The 20509-nt window shown below is 47.4% G+C and overlaps 2 protein-coding genes across 5 annotated transcripts in view; both read left to right on the top strand.

Moving 5' to 3' along the window:
• The window catches only part of LOC114589664 (uncharacterized), a 999511-nt gene that overhangs the window by 963835 nt on the left and 15167 nt on the right, over positions 1-20509 (top strand). For 2 of the 4 annotated variants that reach the window (XM_077927893.1, XM_077927896.1), the window contains one exon: positions 17458-17584. The exons of the other annotated variants lie outside the window; for them this stretch is intronic. In XM_077927893.1, coding sequence (XP_077784019.1) covers positions 17458-17584 — 127 coding nt within the window. The remainder of the gene's footprint in view (positions 1-17457; positions 17585-20509) is intronic. 4 annotated transcript variants of the gene reach the window in all.
• The window catches only part of LOC114595236 (uncharacterized), a 44837-nt gene continuing 41831 nt past the window's right edge, over positions 17504-20509 (top strand). The window contains exon 1 of the mRNA XM_077927900.1: positions 17504-17584. The gene's annotated coding sequence lies outside the window, so the exon portion shown is untranslated. The remainder of the gene's footprint in view (positions 17585-20509) is intronic.

Here is a 20509-nt window from a genome sequence, read left to right as displayed (position 1 = left end):
CTTAACGACTGCAATAGGTCTTACAGGAAAAAGCAAGGGGTGAGAAGGTGAAAAATGGCTTTGTCATGTATAATGAGATAAGAATCCAATGTCTTTGTTCAGACCAGGTCTCTCCATGGTTTTAAGTTTGGTAATGAGTTGCAATTCAGCAGCTTCTCTTTCCAGTCTATTTCTGAAATTCCTTTGTAGTAAAACAGCTACTGTGTAACTGGAACCAGGAACCTTGTTCAGGAACCAGGAACCTTGCTTCACGAACCCTCTTGAATTAATTAGCATTGTTGTTGTTGTTTAGTCATTTACAGTGGTGCCCCGTAAGACGAATGCCTCACAAGACGAAAAACTCGCTAGACGAAAGAGTTTTCCGTTTTTTGAGTCGTTCCGCAAGGCGAATTTCCCTGTGGGCTTGCTTCGCAAGACGAAACGTCTTGCGAGTTCTTGCGAGTTTGTTTCCTTTTTCTTAAAGCCGCTAAGCCTCTAATAGCCGTGCTTCGCAAGACGAAAAAACCGCAAGACGAAGGGACTCGCGGAACGGATTAATTTCGTGTTGCGAGGCACCACTGTAGTCGTGCCTGACTCTTCGTGACTCCATGGACCAGAGCACGGCAGGCACTTCTGTCTTCCACTGCCTTCCGCAGTATGTTCAAACTCATGCTGGTAGCTTCGAGAACACTGTCCCAACATCTCGTCCTCTGTCATCCCCTTCTTCTTGTGCCCTCTATCTTTACCAACATCAGGGTCTTTTCCAGGGAGTCTTCTCTTCTCATGAGGTGGCCAAAGGATTGGAGCCTCAGCTTCAGGATTTGTCCTTCCAGTGAGCACTCAGGGCTGATTTCCTTGAGAATGGATAGGTTTGATCTTCTTGCAGTCCATGGGACTCTCAAGAGTCTCCTCCAGCACCATAATTCAAAAGCATCAATTCTTCGGTGATCAGCCTTCTTGATGGTCCAGCTCTCACTTCCATACATCACTACTGGGAAAACCATGGCTTTTACTATACGGACCTTTGTTGGTGTAATGGATTTAGGGGTTGCTCGTGCGTAAGTTGCCGCCACTGCTGGCGAGGTTACCTGGTTAAACCCTTTCTGACTGAACAGCCTCCAGCATCGTGACTGTCTCAGTCGCTGGCAGAATCCGTCAGTGGGTGTTTCTTAAACCTTTTCCAGCATAAAAGTTGTTTGACGCCAAGTCTGCTCCTACTCTCCCTGTGCGGAAGTCTTCTGCACAGGGAGGGTGTGGGCAGCGGAGTACCCGTACTCTCTCCGCTGGTCTCCGGCGAGGAGTTTTGGAGCCTCCTCTCCGATTCCCCCATCTGCCCCCCTTCTCCACTGGTGTTATGCTGATTTCCTTCCCCAGCAGATGGGCTGCCTCTCTCCCTACATGGACCCTCTCCGGCATCCCTCTGGAGCCTTCCCTCCGCCTCTAGCTCCAATGGCACTTCCCTGACATCCACCTCCTCCCCAGAACCCTTTCCGCCCCCGGCCCGACCTTCAGATCCAACCTCGTCCCTTTCCTCGGCCGGCGATGCGGGGAAGCCCCTGAAGGAGCTGTCGCTATCCTCTGAGGATTCAAAACCCGCTTCCCACCCGCTCCGATATCTTCCCGCGGGGTGGTCCTCCCAGTCTGATTCTTTTCTCTCTGACACTTCCCCTCCCTCCTCTTCGGAGGCCGGAAAACCCACAAAGTCCTCTCCGTCGTCTGTGGTTCCAAATTCTTCCTCCCAGAATCTCGCTAGTGGTTTCAGTTTATCTGGGAAAAGGCTGTGGAATTCTTCCACTAGATACCCGTCATTGATTGCCTCAGCGGGGACCCACGTGTTTTCTGACTCGTGTTCTCCCTCCCAAGCCACCAAGTACTCCACCTGGTGCCCTCGCCACCTTGAATCGAGTACTTCCGTGGCTTGGTTGTGGTGTTCCCTCTTCTCTACCCGCGGGTGGGTGGTGACTCCTCCCTCCCGCCCCAAAAATTCCCGCCCCTCCCTGTATGGTGAGAGTAGGGACCTATGGAATGCCGGATGTATCTTCATGCTGTCAGGCAACTTGAGCTTGAATGCCACAGGGTTCACCTGCTGTGTTACCTCAATAGGTCCCAGCCACCTTGGCTGCAACTTCTTGCACCCTCCCTTTAGGGGTAACCCTTGGGTTGACAACCACACTCGGTCTCCCACCCGTATGGCCTCCCCCTCCCGACGGTGCTTGTCTGCCTGCCTCTTGTAAACTTCCTTGGCCCTCTTCAAGTTCATCTTGAGTTGCTGGTGCAAGGCCTCCATTTCTTCCACAAACTGCTCTGCCGCAGGTACACTCCATCCTTCCTACCCCCTCCCCGGGAAGGCCCTGGGGTGACACCCATAATTGGCCATGAACGGGCTCATTCCCATAGACACATGTTCAGCGTTATTGTACGCAAATTCAGCCAGCACTAGTTTCTCTACCCAATTGTTCTGTCTCTCGCTGACGTAGCAGCGTAGGTATTGCTGGAGTATACTGTTCGCTCTTTCTGCTTGCCCGTTGGTTTCCGGGTGGCGCGCCATCGAGAAGCCCACCTCGACCTGCAACAAGCTCATGAGCTTCCTCCAGAACCGGGAAGTAAATTGTTTCCCGCGATCTGAGATGACCCTCGAGGGAGCCCCATGCAGCCTGAAGATGTGATCCACAAACAACCTGGCTGTCTCCTCTGCTGTCACCGCATGTGAGCAAGCTATGAAATGGCACATCTTTGTCAGGAGATCGACTACTACCATGACTGCTGTCTTCCCCCTTGACTTGGGCAAATCTGTCATAAAATCAATGGACACCACCTCCCAGGGTCTTCCCAGCGAGGGTAAGGGTTCCAGTAACCCTGCGGGTTCAGCCCTCTCCCCCTTTGCCCTTTGGCAGCAGTCGCATCCCTGTACATATTCCCGTACATCTTCCCTCACCCTTGGCCACCAGAACTGCCTGGTGACGAGCAGCATGGTTTTGTGCTGTCCAAAGTGCCCAGTTGTAGGGTTGTCATGGAGTTGTTTGAGTACCTTCTCCCTCAAGGTCTCCCCCGGTACATACAGCGCCCCCTTATAGTACAGCACCCCTTTCTTTTCCTCGAACCCTCCATGGTTTTCCCTCCTGTCTCGGAGTTCCCTAATTTTAGTTTGAGCGAACACGTCATTTCTAGTTCGCCCGGCCAGTTCTCGTTTCCCAACCAAGGCTCCCCCACACACCCATCGGTCCTCGGGGATCACGTGTCGGATCTCCGGCGGTCCCTCTCCTTCCATGTACTCCGGTTTCCGAGAGAGAGCATCTGCTCTTACATTTTCCTCTCCCGGCACGTATCGGATCTCGAAGGAAAACTTGGAAAACTCCTGTGCCCATCGAATCTGTCTCTGGTTGAGTACTCACACAGTCCTCCAGTATTCCAAGTTCTTGTGATCAGTACAAACCTGGATCTTGTGCTGCGCCCCTATTAACAGATGTCTCCATCAGCGAAACGCCGCATAGATCACCAGCAGTTCACGGTCATACACCGTACAGTTTTGCTCTGACTTGCTCAGCTTCCTCGAGAAAAAGGCACACGGCTTCCAGTCCTGCTTGCCCCCCCCCCGGCTGCAAAAGTACCGCCCCAATGGCTCGGCCGGACGAGTCGGTCTCTAGCCTCATGGGCTTCTCCTGATTAATGCGTAGGAGCTGCTCTTCCGAAGCGAACACCTTCTTCAGGAGTCAGGAGTGCTCTGATGGTGTTTCCTGCTTGGCAGGGGGTTGGACTCGATGGCCCTTGTGGTCTCTTCCAACTCTATGATTCTATGATTCTATGATTCAGTCTTTCAAAGGATTGCTGGGCACTATCTGTCCAGGCGAACTTCCTTTTGCTACTGAGACAATCTGTGATGGGCGCCGTCAAGTGGGCGAAGTTCTTGATGAACATCCTGTAGAAGTTGCTGAACCCTAGGAACCTCTGCACATCCTTCAGGGTTTTGGGGGCCTTCCATTCCAGCACCGCCTACACCTTGCTTGGGTCCATAGCTAGTCCCTTGTCTGACAACTTGTACCGCAGAAACTCGACCTCTCTCGTGTAAAATCGGCATTTTTCCAGCTTGACCCACAACTGGTGCTTCTGCAGCCTCTTTAGTACTTCCCTGACGTCTCTGACATGTTGCTTCTCATTGTCTGAATAGATTAAGACGTCGTCCAAGAAGGCTACACAGTTCTTGTACAGCAGGGGCCCCAACACGTGGTGCATGAATGCTTGAAAGCAGGCGGAGCCCGATTGTAATCCAAATGGCATGACTAAGTACTCAAAAGCCCCCAGGGGGGTGAACATGGTAGTTTTCCATTCGTCCCCCTCCCTTACCCTGATCAAATTGTACGCTCCCCTGAGGTCCAGCTTGGTAAAAAATTTCCCCTGCCTCACCCGTGTTAAAATGTCGTCAATCCTGAGCACTGGGAAGGTCACGGGTTCTGATACCAGGTTTAACGCCCTATAATCTACGACTAATCTGGGCTGATTAGTCCCTTTTTTGTCCACAAAGAACACCGGACTGCCCCCCACCGCATTTGATTCCCTTATGAACCCCCTCTTCAGGTTCTTGTCAATAAACTGCCGTAACTCCTGCATCTCCCGGTCTGACATGGCATACAGCTTACCCACAGGCAGCTGAGCCCCTGGGATTAAGTTGCTTTGGCAGTCAAAGGGACCATGGGGGGGTAGTCTATCTGCCTCCTTCTCGCTGAAGACTTCCTTTAGGTCAGCGTATGGTGGTGGCACCTCTCCCTTTGTTTCCACCGCCAGCCCAGCCACCCTGGCCACTGTTATTCTTGGGGTTCCCCCCCCCCGACATTGTTCCAAACAGTAAGCTGACCCAAAGGTGACTGACCGCTGATGCCATGACACTACTGGATCATGCAGTGCCAGCCAGCTCATTCCCAGTATTATTGGGGGTCCTGCCAGTGCGGCCACGTGAAAGGCAATGGTCTCCGTGTGCCTGGAAACCCTTATTTGCATTGGTGGGGTCTGGTGTGTCACTTCCCCTCCCAAAAGTTCCCTGCCATCGATGGTGGTCACTTGCAAGGGAAAATCCAGGGGTAGCAAGTGTATTTGGTGCTCCAAAGCGAAGTCCCTGCTAAAGAAATTGCAGGAGCTGCCCGAATCCAGCAGCCCCTCAACCTTGACTGGATGCCCATTCGGGAGTTCTAGCACCACTGCTATGGCTATCGCTGCCCTGGGGGGGTCAGGCTGGGGCACTTCTATTGGTTGCTGGGCTGGCTGCTGGCCCCTCTGGTTGGCAGCCAGGCGTTGTCGTTTCCCTGCGCCTGCCCTTCCTCCCCCTTCTCCTCACAGCCATCCCTTGCCAGGCCTTTCTTTGAGGGCAGACCCTTGCAAAATGTCCCGGCCATTGGCAGAGGAAACATTTCTTGGTGGTTTTCCAATCCTTCCCCTCCCTCTTGCGACCTTCACTTGAGTTTGAAACCTCTCTCTCGCATGCGCCATCTATTTCCATTGGCTCAGCCGCCTGGGAAAGCTGTCTTGGTATTTCAGGAATGCGATAGTCATGGCAACGTTCCCCTCTCACTTCGCATTTCTCCTGAGCCCGCACTTCCTGCCTCACTCCAATCGCAAGCACAGCCTTGGTCAGCCGATCCATCGACTGTGGGTGGGGTGCGCAGGACAGCTCGTCCTTCACCGTTGGGGACAACCCCTCCTCAAACAACATTTGAATAGGTTCAGAGTCCAGATCCCACTCGAGACGGTGGATCAACATTGCAAAGCGCGACCAGTAGTCTCTAACTGACTGGCTCCCCTGCTTGCACCCCATCAGTTCTCGCCTAGTCACACTTTGCTGGACTTCACTGGAATACATTGCATCCATCGCCTGAAAGAATTTCTTAAGGTCCTTCAAGGCATGATTTTGCGTCGCCATAAGGGGCCTGATCCATTCTCTTGCCCCATCCTCCAGATGCCCCACAATGTAGGCTACCCTTTGCTCATCGTTAACAAAGTCATCATGCTGCAGTTCCAAACCGTACTCTATTTCCGTTTGGAACGCGTTGTAGTCCTGGGGTTTCCCCCCAAACTTGTGTACCAGCCCTGGTACCTTCCTTGCGATGGGAGTGGGTCTGACCTGAGCATCCTGAGCTCGTCTTTCGTCCAGCCGCGCCGTCAGGAGAGCTACATGCTGTTCCAAGTCTCAGTTTCTCTCTACCAGACCTTGCACTGCAGCTGCTTGGTCTGTCTCTCCGGCTCCTCTGGTCTGGCTCATGGTGCTGCCTCTCTGACGGATTTTAACCAATTTCTTATGCATTTCTTAAGCAACGTCGGTGACTGACGGATTGCTGTAATGGATTTAGGGGTTGCTCGTGCATAAGTTGCCACCACTGCTGGCGAGGTTACCTGGTTAAACCCTTTCTGACTGAACAGCCTCCAGCATCGTGACTGTCTCAGTCGCTGGCAGAATCCATCAGTGGGCGTTTCTTAAACCTTTTCCAGCATAAAAGTTGTTTGACGCCAAGTCTGCTCCTACTCTCCCTGTGCGGAAGTCTTCTGCGCAGGGAGGGTGTGGGCAGCGGAGTACCCGTACTCTCTCCACTGGTCTCTAGCGAGGAGTCTTGGAGCCTCCTCTCCGATTCCCCCGTCTGCCCCCCTTCTCCACTGGTGTTACGCTGATTTCCTTCCCCAGCAGATGGGCTGCCTCTCTCCCTACAGGTGCCCTCTCCTGCATCCCTCTGGAGCCTTCCCTCCACCTCTAGCTCCGATGGCAGTTCCCTGACAGTTGGCAAGGTGATGTCTCTACTTTTTAAGATGCTGTCTAGGTTTGTAGTAGACAGTTGGCAAGGTGATTTCTCACCATCTGCAGTGATCATGGAGCCCAAGAAAGTAAAATCTCTCACTGCCTCCATTTCTTCCCCTTCTATTTGCCAGGAGATGATGGGACCAGTGGCCATGATCTTCATTTTTTGATGTTGAGCTTCAAACCATATTTTGCGCTCTCCTCTTTCACCCTCAATGAAAGGTTCTTTAATTCCTCCTCACCTTCTGCCATCAATGTTGTGTCATCTGCATATCTGAGGTTGTTGATATTTCTTCCGGCAATCTTAATTCTGGCTAGGGATTCATCCAGTCCAGCCTTTCGCATGATGAATTCTGCATATAAGTTAAATAAGCAGGGAGACAATATACAGCCTTGTCATACTCCTTTATAGGAAATATCAATATCAGATCCATACTTTCTGCACTAAGAAATGCAAAGTGACAGACCCTCTGGGAATGAGCTGCTCTTCTCATTAGGCCTGAAACTCATGCAAGATTGTGAATATCGTGTTCTCGCTGTTAAAGTGTTAACTCCAGCTGTGAACTATGGGATTTCCTTCCCAGATAACTCTGTGACACCAGCCTTCTGAATGTCACCTGTAGGATTCATCTGTAGTTGCAGTTTTCATGGAATCCTAGAGTTGAAAGGGACCCCAAGAGTCATCAAGTCCCACCCCCTGCACTGCAGGAGTCTCAGCTAGATCCTCCAAGACAGATGGCCATCCAAACTAGGCTTATTGTATTTCTAGATTGATCACTGAGTGCTAAAATAGGCTTCTAAGTGGTGGATAGATGAGAATAGAGGCCAGGATTCTCCTAGCCAGCCCCATCTGATGCGAAATATAGCCTGCCCCCCACTCCTCCCCCTCTCCATGCCACCATGAACCCCTTGAATTTGGCTCTAGGGCACTGGGAGGGAACCTCCCCAGAACAGCACACGAGGAGAGGAGAAAGTGGATCCTTCCATCGGGGAAACTGGAATGCTTGCGTAGGCAGAATAACGTAAACATAAGCTGGAGTACCGACTTCCGGGGAGGCGCCTCCGGCAATGGCTGGATTCCTCTGATCGGGAGGAATCAGCTCCATGGAAATCTGGGTCTGGCCACCATGGCGAAGGCGGAGACCCGTTAAAAATTGCAGGCGGGAGAAGCCTGTGAGCGTGGGATTTGGCGGGCATCCTTTGCGCCTCCCCCACTCGCGGGGAAACCTGGTTTCGGGGATCCGGAGCGACGTGGGGTGAGCGGTGCGGTGCTTCGAATCATCTGCTTCTTCCACGGAGCGAAGCCGCATAGCTGTTGTCGGAGAGCGCTGACTTTTTCCTGTGGACAATTTGACTCTAAAGTAACTCCCCGTGAGTAGAGCTTAATTGGGAAAATTGGATTTCTTTAAAAAAAAGTCTAATTTGGCATCGAAACGGGGAAGGTTCAATACAGGAAGTCCGCCTTCCCCTTTTGTAAATAGACTGAAGCAACTGAGGCTGCAAGCTGAAGTCTTGGAAAGCCTGTTGCAAAAGACTAAATTTCCATAAGTAAAAAATATAATCCCCCCCTTGCAGGCAGGAGAAGAGGGGGGAGGGAAGTTGTCAACTGAGTTTGCCTGCGGAAGAGACCAAGAGAGGTAAAACACCACTGCTTGGACCCTGGGAACGGGCTGCTAGAAGGTCTCACGTTTTGGTGAGATGTTTCTTGGAGTTCTTGGAGTTCTTGGAGCGTGTTGACAGCTAGCATAAGAGAAGATACATTGTTTCTACTGTTTCCAGCAGTGAAAGTAACTGAAAATTGAAATTAGTTTTGGGTCGTTTGAACTGTGCTTTAAGAGGATATTACTTATCAATACAAATAGAAACTGTTTCCCTCTAGTGGAAGTTCTTGAAACTGGCGGCTACATAAGATCTGGGCTAGGAAATTTCCAGTTGTAAGATAAAAACTGTGAGACTGTGAGTTGACCTTGAATCTATTGAGTGTTATGGCAGATGCGAAAGACGGAATGTCACCAGAAGAGGCCTTAGTGATTGTACTAGTGAAAATAAATGATTCGCTGGAACAGCTTCATAAGAAAATGGATGCGATAAATATGAAAGTGGATGCTGCAAATATTAAAAATGATTTAATGGTAGAAAGTCTAAATAACTTGGGACAAAAGGTGAATATTAATACAGAAACCACCCAGAAATTGATACAGGAATCTATCCTGATACGGCAAACTGCGGATAAAGTTAAGGAGAAAACCCTCGCTGCTGAAGTCAAAGTAATTCAACTGGAGAGAGAGAGTCCCATCCATACAAGGATGATTTGATGAATACGAGCTGACACTTGATGTGACTGAACTTAAAGAGAAACAGATGAAATTGAGGATCAGAGCCCTACCCGAGGAAAAGGAAACCTTGATAGAGTTTCAGGAGGAGATAGGACTAACATTGGTTGAGAAAGAGAGGTATTGGGGGGTTGGTACGACCGCCAGAAATGTGAATTTGTTCAAGGGCAACTGTGAAGGACGTTGACTTGAAGAGAAGGGGGATTTGGAAATAGGGCTAAATTGGAAGTTGCTATTGTTGGGCTGAGTTGCTGTGGTGGGGACGAGGGTTGCGGTGAGGTAGGGGATGTTGCTTTTGTTTCAAACATTGCAAGTTTTGGATGGGAGGGATTGTTTCAGGAGGTGGCAGAGGGATGTTTCTAGATCTGTATGGCAGGGCAGGACGCCTCAAGTAAAATTTAAGATATTAACGGATGCTAAAGGAGGAGGTGGACTTGCCCTGCCAGACCCCTAAATTTTGTTGTGAATCATCTGCTTTTTGCTGGCAGAGAGAATCGGCAGAATCCGAGACCAGGGAGAAGAGCTGGTGGAAGAAGACTGGAAGTTTAAAGACTATTTATAGAAATATTGCAAAATTAATGAAAGTTATATGGCTTTAGCAGAAATGTTATAATGTTATAAGGAATTCAGTATAAATAGATTAATTGAGCATTAAAGGGAATAAAATAAGGTTAGAATGTGTTAAGATAATTATAGGATAGAAAACAGAGGAAGATGGAATGGAATTGCTGAAATAATTAATTGATGTGGAATACAAAAAGGGAGGTGTGAGGAAGTCGTGGAAATAAGCGAATGAAAGATATGACATTGAAATTGTTTAAAATGGTCTTTGTTTTGTTTTATTTGTCTTGCATTGTATTGTGTTGTTTTTCGTTTGTTGTTTCTTTTTGCTTCTTTGCCTTGTTTAACTCTTTTTCTTTTTTTGTGTAACTTTTAAACTCTTAATAAATATTATTTTTAAAAAAACAACATAAGCTGGAGTACCACCTATTTGCAAAAAGACGAATACCCATAGTTAAAATGCAGAATAAAAGAATTCAATTAAAGCGTTAAAATAGGTACCCATAATTAAAATGTGCAGCAAAGCAATCCTATTGAAATAACACAGCAGAATTAGATAAACTAACAGGAAGGATTCAAAACCGGCGAGACCAGAAATTCACGGAAGACTGGAGTAAACTGAAAAGTAATTGTGAAGAACAGACGACATTTGTAGGGTTGCAAGAAGTTTTGTGTGGAGTATTATTAGAAGTATGGAAAAAATGGACAAGGGGGAGGATGATTTGTTAAGAGATGTAAAGGCAATATAAAGTTAAGAAATGCATAAGAAAGTGGTTAAAATGGTGGATCATCAGAGGTGCTGATGGAAGTCTAAAAAGATTGTATAAGTGATAAGTTTTGTGGTACACTTTATAATTTATTAGTTTATATATATATATATATATATATATATATATATATGCTTTCGTAGATTTTCACGGGTACATGAATGCAGGTTTTGGTGTTCTCGGGTGTCTTCCCGTGTAAAAGTTGGGGTGTCTAGGCGACGTTTCGACGAGGTCTCACTCGTCATCTTCAGGCTGGTGCTTTCGGCTTCTTGTTACTGGAACAGAGCAGGATCTCAGTGTTTGAGTTCCTATAAATACTGTTGATGGGGTGTGGTGTATAGCCTCCAATGTTCTGGGCAGAGAGGAAGTTCCCAGGCTAGTGTGCCTTTTCTTCTTTTGTTCCTTAATTGCTTGAGGGATATCTTGAGTGATTTCTTGAGTGGTATCCTGAGTACCACTTAGGTGGGTCATTAGGTGTGGATTAGTTGCTAAAGCCTTTGTGTCTTGACCTCTTGAACTTTGTGAAGAGTTTTTCTGAGAAGTTTTTTGTGCTCTGGCTTGGCTTCGTGTATAGGGGCGAGCTGTGGTTTTGTGGCCTGTGCCAGCCAGATCTGTGTAGGGATTGCAGGGGGGTGCAGCATCCGGAGGTGCCACCATGGTTTGGCTACTGGATGGTGTCTGTAATTTATCTGTGGAGAGGGTCTGGGTTTGGGTCTGGTGTGGTTGATTGGTGATGGCGTTCTGTGTGCCTCTGGATCTGGTGTCAGTTTTTGTGGGGAGGGCTAATTTCCAGATGTCTGGCAAGCGGGATGTGTCGTCACGCTTGTTCATGTTGTGAGGGTGTTTCTCTATCTCGATGGCTTCCATGATTATTCTCTTGTGGTGATGTTCCATGTTAGAGAGCAATTTGGAATCTGCAAAATTAATTTCGTGTCCTGTTTCTTTCATGTGTTGGAAGAGAGAGGAAGTTTTTTCTTCTTTTTTGACGGCATTCTTGTGTTCTGCGATACGTGCATTTATTCGTCTGTTTGTTTGTCCAATGTACGTGGCTGGGCAGACTTTGCAGGGTATTTCATAGACCCCTTGGTTTTCCAACTGGATTTTATCCTTGGGGTTTCTGAGGATATTGGCTATTTTTTGGTTGGCGCAAAAGGCTGTTTTGATATTGTGTTTATGGAGGATTTTGCTAATTTTATCTGTAGTGCCCTTGATATAAGGAAGGAGGGCCATGCCATTGTTTTCTTCTGTGTCTTGGTTTTTGGGGGGTGTTTCTTTTTGGATTAGCTTCGTAACCCTGTTTTGCTGGTATCCATTGGCAATTAACACATTTGAGAGATTCTGTAACTCAGTTGTCAAGTGGTCTTTGTCAGCCAGGCGTTTGGTTCTGGCACCAGATCCAGAGGCACACAGAACGCCATCACCAATCAACCACACCAGACCCAAACCCAGACCCTCTCCACAGATAAATTACAGACACCATCCAGTAGCCAAACCATGGTGGCACCTCCGGATGCTGCACCCCCCTGCAATCCCTACACAGATCTGGCTGGCACAGGCCACAAAACCACAGCTCGCCCCTATACACGAAGCCAAGCCAGAGCACAACTAAATGTAGTACACCCATCTTCTCAGAAAAACTCTTCACAAAGTTCAAGAGGTCAAGACACAAAGGCTTTAGCAACTAATCCACACCTAATGACCCACCTAAGTGGTACTCAGGATATCACTCAAGAAATCACTCAAGATATCCCTCAAGCAATTAAGGAACAAAAGAAGAAAAGGCACACTAGCCTGGGAACTTCCTCTCTGCCCAGAACATAGGAGGCCACACCTCCTCAACAGTATTTATAGGAACTCAAACACTGAGATCCTGCTCTGTTCCAGTAACAAGAAGCCGAAAGCACCAGCCTGAAGATGACGAGTGAGACCTCGTCGAAACGTCGCCTAGACACCCCAACTTTTACACGGGAAGATACCCGAGGACACCAAAACCTGCATTCCTGTACCCGTGAAAATCTACGAAAGCAAATATATATATATATATATATATATATTGGTGTCCTCGGGTGTCTTCCCGTGTAAAAGATGGGGTGTCTAGGCGACGTTTCGACGAGGTCTCACTCGTCATCTTCAGGCTGGTGCTTTCGGCTTCTTGTTACTGGAACAGAGCAGGATCTCAGTGTTTGAGTTCCTATAAATACTGTTGAGGAGGTGTGTTGTATAGCCTCCAATGTTCTGGGCAGAGAGGAAGTTCCCAGGCTAGTGTGCCTTTTCTTCTTTTGTTCCTTAATTACTTGAGGGATATCTTGAGTGATTTCTTGAGTGATATCCTGAGTACCACTTAGGTGGGTCATTAGGTGTGGATTAGTTGCTAAGGCCTTTGTGTCTTGACCTCTTGAACTTTGTGAAGAGTTTTTCTGAGAAGATGGCTGTACTGAAATTAGTTGTGCTCTGGCTTGGCTTCGTGTATAGGGGCGAGCTGTGGTTTTGTGGCCTGTGCCAGCCAGATCTGTGTAGGGATTGCAGGGGGGTGCAGCATCCGGAGGTGCCACCATGGTTTGGCTACTGGATGGTGTCTGTAATTTATCTGTGGAGAGGGTCTGGGTTTGGATCTGGTGTGGTTGATTGGTGATGGCGTTCTGTGTGCCTCTGGCTCTGGTGTCAGTTTTTGTGGGGAGGGCTAATTTCCAGATGTCTGGCAAGCGGGATGTGTCGTCACGCTTGTTCATGTTGTGAGGGTGTTTTTCTATCTCGATGGCTTCCATGATTATTCTCTTGTGGTGATGTTCCATGTTAAAGAGCAATTTGGAATCTGCAAAATTAATTTCGTGTCCTGTTTCTTTCATGTGTTGGAAAAGAGAGGAAGTTTTTTCTTCTTTTTTGACGGCATTCTTGTGTTCTGCAATACGTGCATTTATTCGTCTGTTTGTTTGTCCAATGTACGTGGCTGGGCAGACTTTGCAGGGTATTTCATAGACCCCTTGGTTTTCCAACTGGATTTTATCCTTGGGGTTTCTGAGGATATTGGCTATTTTTTGGTTGGTGCAAAAGGCTGTTTTGATATTGTGTTTATGGAGGATTTTGCTAATTTTATCTGTAGTGCCCTTGATATAAGGAAGGAGGGCCATGCCATTGTTTTCTTCTGTGTCTTGGTTTTTGGGGGGTGTTTCTTTTTGGATTAGCTTCATAACCCTGTTTTGCTGGTATCCATTGGCAATTAACACATTTGAGAGATTCTGTAACTCAGTTGTCAGGTGGTCTTTGTCAGCCAGGCGTTTGGTTCTGGAGATGAGAGTCTTGGCTACGGAGTTTATTTGTGCAGGGTGGTGGTGTGATTGTGCATGTAAGTAGCGGTTGGTGTGTGTTTTTTTCCGGTAGATAGTGTGTCCTAGGGAGCCATCAGGTTTTTTGTAGATTAGGACGTCAAGGAAGGGAAGTTGGTTGTTGGCTTCTATTTCCATAGTGAATTGTATTTTGGGGTGTAGGCTGTTGAGATGTGTGAGGAAGCTGTCCAGTTTTTCTTTCCCGTGTGGCCAAATTACAAAGGTGTCGTCAACATATCTGAGCCAAAGTTTGGGTTTGTGTTCTGACTTGTCTAAAGCATTGGTTTCAAAGTGTTCCATGTACAGGTTTGCGATGACCGGTGAGAGGGGTGATCCCATAGGTGCTCCTTCTATCTGTTTGTATCTTTGTCCATTGTGGATGAAGTACGTGTTGGTTAGGCAGTGGTTGGTCAGGTCCAAGATGTATTCGGGGGGATTGTATTTGTTTTGAATGGCTGTCAAGGCTTCATTAATGGGCACTTGTGTGAAGAGAGATACAACATCGAAGCTCACAAGTAGGTCATTGGGATGTAGGTTTTGCTTCTTTATTGTTTCTATGAACTGGAAGGAGTTTGGAACGTGTGAAGAGATGGATTCTGCATAGGGCTGAAGTTGCTTGGCGAGAAATTTAGCGAGATTTTGTAGAGGTGAGCCTATGGAGCTGACTATTGGTCTGAGTGGTGTTCCTTCTTTGTGTATCTTGGGGAGGCCGTAGAGTTTGGGGCATCTGGATGATTTTTCTCTGGGGATGATTCTTAGCTGGATTTCTTCACTGATAGGAGAGGCTTTTATTTTGGATTTGGTGGTTTTTTCCAGATAGGTGGTGGGATCTGTTTTTATAGGTTGATAGGTAGGGTCTTGGAGTAGATTTGATAGTTTTGCTTGGTAGTCCGATGTGTTCATCACAACAGTGGCATTACCTTTGTCTGCTGGGAGAATGATTATGTTGTTGTCTTTCCTCAGGTTGGTGAGTGCTTTCTGTTCTTCTTTGTGTAAATTGCTTCTGGGTGGTTTGCTGGAGCAGAGGATGTTGGTGACTTCAAGTCTGATTTTATTGGCTTCATCTGGGTTGATTTTGGTTAGGCTAGCTTCGACTCCGCATATGATGTTTTCCGTGGGGATGCGTCTCGGGGCGACTGCAAAGTTGAAACCTTTGGAGAGTACTTTGGTTTCAGTTGAGGTGAGGATCCTGTCTGATATGTTATGTACTGTTTGTTTCATGGGTTGTTGTGGAGGGTGGCTGGGCTTCTGGCGTTTCTCTAGTTTGTGGAGTTTGTTGGTGTGTGTGTCTGTCTTATGTGAGGTCTCTGTTTCAGCTCTCCAGACGGCTAGTTGTTTGCATTTGTCCCAGAGTGCAGGGTGGATTTTGTTACAGAGTTTGAGGTGAAGAGTGAGCATATCTTTGTTGGTTTGGTTTAGTAGGTATCTTTTCTTGTGTAGTTCGTTTCTGATTAGGGATAGTTCAGTTCGTTTCAGGATCCTTTCGGTAGCTGGGGTTTTGGAGTGGAATTTAAGTTGGAAGCATGTGGGAATTAAGTTGTTGTCTCGGCAGTTGCGTAGGAACAAGAGATCACATAAGATGGTGGCTCTTCGGATTTCTAGTTTCTCGTAGGTTCTTGTCAGCTGGAAGGTTTCCTCCCCGTAGAGGTGAGATATTTGCTTTCGTAGATTTTCACGGGTACAGGAATGCAGGTTTTGGTGTCCTCGGGTATCTTCCCGTGTAAAAGATGGGGTGTCTAGGCGACGTTTCGACGAGGTCTCACTCGTCATCTTCAGGCTGGTGCTTTCGGCTTCTTCTTACTGGAACAGAGCAGGATCTCAGTGTTTGAGTTCCTATAAATACTGTTGAGGAGGTGTGTTGTATAGCCTCCAATGTTCTGGGCAGAGAGGAAGTTCCCAGGCTAGTGTGCCTTTTCTTCTTTTGTTCCTTAATTACTTGAGGGATATCTTGAGTGATTTCTTGAGTGATATCCTGAGTACCACTTAGGTGGGTCATTAGGTGTGGATTAGTTGCTAAGGCCTTTGTGTCTTGACCTCTTGAACTTTGTGAAGAGTAATTTGTAATTTGTAATTTGTAATTTGGCCACACGGGAAAGAAAAACTGGACAGCTTCCTCACACATCTCAACAGCCTACACCCCAAAATACAATTCACTATGGAAATAGAAGCCAACAACCAACTTCCCTTCCTTGACGTCCTAATCTACAAAAAACCTGATGGCTCCCTAAGACACACTATCTACCGGAAAAAAACACACACCAACCGCTACTTACATGCACAATCACACCACCACCCTGCACAAATAAACTCCGTAGCCAAGACTCTCATCTCCAGAACCAAACGCCTGGCTGACAAAGACCACCTGACAACTGAGTTACAGAATCTCTCAAATGTGTTAATTGCCAATGGATACCAGCAAAACAGGGTTATGAAGCTAATCCAAAAAGAAACACCCCCCAAAAACCAAGACACAGAAGAAAACAATGGCATGGCCCTCCTTCCTTATATCAAGGGCACTACAGATAAAATTAGCAAAATCCTCCATAAACACAATATCAAAACAGCCTTTTGCACCAACCAAAAAATAGCCAATATCCTCAGAAACCCCAAGGATAAAATCCAGTTGGAAAACCAAGGGGTCTATGAAATACCCTGCAAAGTCTGCCCAGCCACGTACATTGGACAAACAAACAGACGAATAAATGCACGTATTGCAGAACACAAGAATGCCGTCAAAAAAGAAGAAAAAACTTCCTCTCTTTTCCAACACATGAAAGAAACAGGACACGAAATTAATTTTGCAGATTCCAAATTGCTCTTTAACATGGAACATCACCACAAGAGAATAATCATGGAAGCCATCGAGATAGAAAAACACCCTCACAACATGAACAAGCGTGACGACACATCCCGCTTGCCAGACATCTGGAAATTAGCCCTCCCCACAAAAACTGACACCAGAGCCAGAGGCACACAGAACGCCATCACCAATCAACCACACCAGATCCAAACCCAGACCCTCTCCACAGATAAATTACAGACACCATCCAGTAGCCAAACCATGGTGGCACCTCCGGATGCTGCACCCCCCTGCAATCCCTACACAGATCTGGCTGGCACAGGCCACAAAACCACAGCTCGCCCCTATACACGAAGCCAAGCCAGAGCACAACTAATTTCAGTACAGCCATCTTCTCAGAAAAACTCTTCACAAAGTTCAAGAGGTCAAGACACAAAGGCCTTAGCAACTAATCCACACCTAATGACCCACCTAAGTGGTACTCAGGATATCACTCAAGAAATCACTCAAGATATCCCTCAAGTAATTAAGGAACAAAAGAAGAAAAGGCACACTAGCCTGGGAACTTCCTCTCTGCCCAGAACATTGGAGGCTATACAACACACCTCCTCAACAGTATTTATAGGAACTCAAACACTGAGATCCTGCTCTGTTCCAGTAACAAGAAGCCGAAAGCACCAGCCTGAAGATGACGAGTGAGACCTCGTCGAAACGTCGCCTAGACACCCCATCTTTTACACGGGAAGACACCCGAGGACACCAAAACCTGCATTCCTGTACCCGTGAAAATCTACGAAAGCAAATATATATATATATATATATATAAACACAGCAATTAACAGGAAGGAAAGAACAGAGCATTGTGTAGCAGATCATATTTCTGCTGTCTCAGAGGAGGACATCTCCCTTTTTCTTTTAGGGTCCAGTGTGCTTTGAAGATGTCGCTGTTCGTTTCACGGACGAGGAGCGGGAGTTGCTGGATCCTGACCAGAGAGCTCTGCATAAGGACGTCATGGAGGAGAATCGGGGGATCGTGGCCTCTCTTGGTAAGGCTCCCTGTGGGATCATCCTATCTGCCTGGAAATTCAAAAAATACCTCTATGTAACAAACCTCATACATTTCCACAGAGCTCAACAGCGCCCCCTATAACGCCTGGGAACCTAACACCCTCACAAGAAATAGTAAATTACAGTTTTTTCCGTGAACCATCTTCCTCCAGCTCTGCCTTTTTATACCATGATTCGGCTCATCTGAACTGCCCAGGCATCTTAAATGTCACCTTCAGAGTTGTTAGGAAAGATAAGTAGCTTCTGTCAGGTTTTCTGTTTTTGATTTTGCTGCTGTCAGTCTTGGGTTGACCAGAGAGACGACTGACATAGGAGATGGAGGGGATGCCATGACTGGGCCAAACAAAATCCGTCCCAGAGAAGAGCCAGGCTTCTTGAATCTCAGGTAGTAGAATCAGTGATAGTAATACTAATAATTTATATTTATCCCCTGCCCATCTGACCTGGTTGCCCCAGCCACTCTGGGTGGCTTCCAACACATATATACACATGAAACATTAATAATAACCATCTGATCCCATATAAAAAATACATGAACTTTAAATGAACAACTTATACTAGTGCCTAAAATTGTGGAAACTTTTTAAAAAGTGTGTTTCCGAGGTTTGATGGCTCATAACACCACTTTTTTCGGAGTGATACCATAGGAAAGATAATTTGATGAAGAATGCAATGCAATAACTTTTATGAAGGAGTATTTATTAGAACAGCAGTCATAAAAAAGAAATGTGAAACACATGGAAAAAAGGAGATATACAGAAGTTCTCACCATGTCAATTAATACTGACTTTGGTAACCTTTAGCTTTAATTCCAGCCTTCCCATGCCTTCCCATGGAGTGAAGCAAGTTTTTTAGTTCTGCAGCTGTGAAACCAAGATGGAATTATTATTATTATTAATAATTATAATAAATTTTTATTTATACCCTGGCCTCCCCAGCCAAGACCGGGCTCAGGGTGGCTAACAACCAGTAATAAAAACAAGTTGATACATATACAATTTAAAAGATTAAGATGCAACATTAAAACATTAGTGTCAGGGAACTGACATCAGAGACACGGGAGAAGGAGAGGGTCTCTGATTCTGCAGGAGAAGGTCCCAGCACCAGGGGGAGACTCTGCTTGGGAGAAGGGGAAGGAAATAAGTGTAACACCAAGGATCCAGGAGAGCAACGGGAAGAGGAGGTGGGGGGGCTCCAGGACTCTTCTCTGGAAGTCAGTGAGGAGAGCCCAGGCACCCCGCTACCCACGCCCACCCTGCGCAGGAGACTCCCGCGCAGTGAGAGGCGGAGACGATTGGGCGTCAAACAGCTCTTATGTTGGCAGCGGTTTAAGAAACGCCCACAGACAGATTCTACGAGTGACTAAGGGCAGCCACGCGGAGATGGGCTGTGCAGTCCGAAGGGTTAACCAGGCAACCTAACGCCTAAACGGGGCCGGATTACGCACGCGTAACTCCCAACCACTACAATTAGGATGCAGCCTCTTCAAGGGAGGAGAAAGGAAAAAGAAAGAGGGGGAGAGAATCAAACTGATTCTAAGCCAAAGGCCAGGTGGAACAACTCTGTCTTACAGGCCCTGCGGAAAGAAATCAGATCCTGCAGGGCCCAGGTCTCATGAGACAGAGCGTTCCACCAGGCTGGAGCCAGTGTTGAGAAGGCCCTGGCTCTGGTTGAGGCTAATCTAACTTCCTTAGGGCCCAGGACCTCTAGGGTGTTGCTATATATGGACCTTAAGGCTTTAAAGGTCAAAAGCAGCACCTTAAATCTGACCCTGTACTCCACCGGGAGCCAGTGCAGCTGGAAAAGCACTGGGTGAATATGCTGCCATGGCAGAGACCCCGTGAGGAGCCTCGCTTCAGCATTCTGCACCCGCTGGAGTTTCTGGGACAGCTTCAAGGGCAGCCCCGCGTAGAGCGAATTACAGTAGTCAAGCCTGGAGGTGACCGTCACATGGATCACTGTGGCCAGGTAGGGCGGGAGAGGTAAGGGACCAATGCTTGATGCGGCAAAGGTGGGAAAATGTCGCCTTGGCTGTTGTTGTAACCTGCGCCTCCATGGAAAGGGAGGCGTCAAGGATTACATCCAAACTCTTAACGGAAGGCAATGGCAAGAGAAGGGAGTTGGTCCCTCATCCCCTCATTTCGCTTGGGCTATTCCCAGGCCATTCCAGCAGTGGAATAGGATTTCACATTCAGGCTCAAGTATTTGATTTATGTATTTGGGGGCATTGACGTTCGCATTAATGACACTGCTGCTGCTGCTGCACCGTGAGTGTTGGAGAAGGCCGCTCCCTCCTTAGGCTAATTCCACCTGGCCTAGGGGCCCCACACTCACCTCCGCCACAGCCTTAAGGACACTGGTGCTGCTGCAGCAAATGTTAAAAATGTTTTTATATATTTTAAAGTGTTTTAAAGGTGTTTTTACTTTTACTTTGTTGTACCACCATGAACGGTGGTTTTTATTTATGTATTTTTATTTTGTTCCGTTTTATTTTGATTTGGGGTTGTATATTGAGTGGGGTGGGGACTGGTTTTGTTTGGTATAATTGTTTGTGGTTTGTTTTGTTTTTCTATTTGGTAAATGGAGGCTAGTATGAGGCTTGGGATTGCTACCGTGGAGGGGCGAGGGAGGTATGGCGGTGGGGGCAGATGTCATAGGCGAAGGGAATCGAGATACGGATATGCTCGTACCCCTTCCAATCTGTGCCCCATCCCGAGGGACGAGGGTAGGGTGAGCAAGGATTACTCACCTCCGTCACTGGTGTTGTGCAATGCCAAGTCTATAGGCAATAAAACCGCCACCCTGCGAGATTTCTTTACCTTGCAGGGGGTCGACCTGGCTTGTGTGACGGAGACCTGGGTGCACGAAGGGGAAACTCTTACCTTACGAGAGATGGCGCCCCC

The sequence above is a fragment of the Podarcis muralis genome, chromosome 4 (assembly GCF_964188315.1).
Source record: "Podarcis muralis chromosome 4, rPodMur119.hap1.1, whole genome shotgun sequence".
Lineage (NCBI taxonomy): Eukaryota > Metazoa > Chordata > Lepidosauria > Squamata > Lacertidae > Podarcis > Podarcis muralis.
Note: the sequence above shows the minus strand (reverse complement) of the source record. Positions and strands in the feature narration are given on the sequence as shown.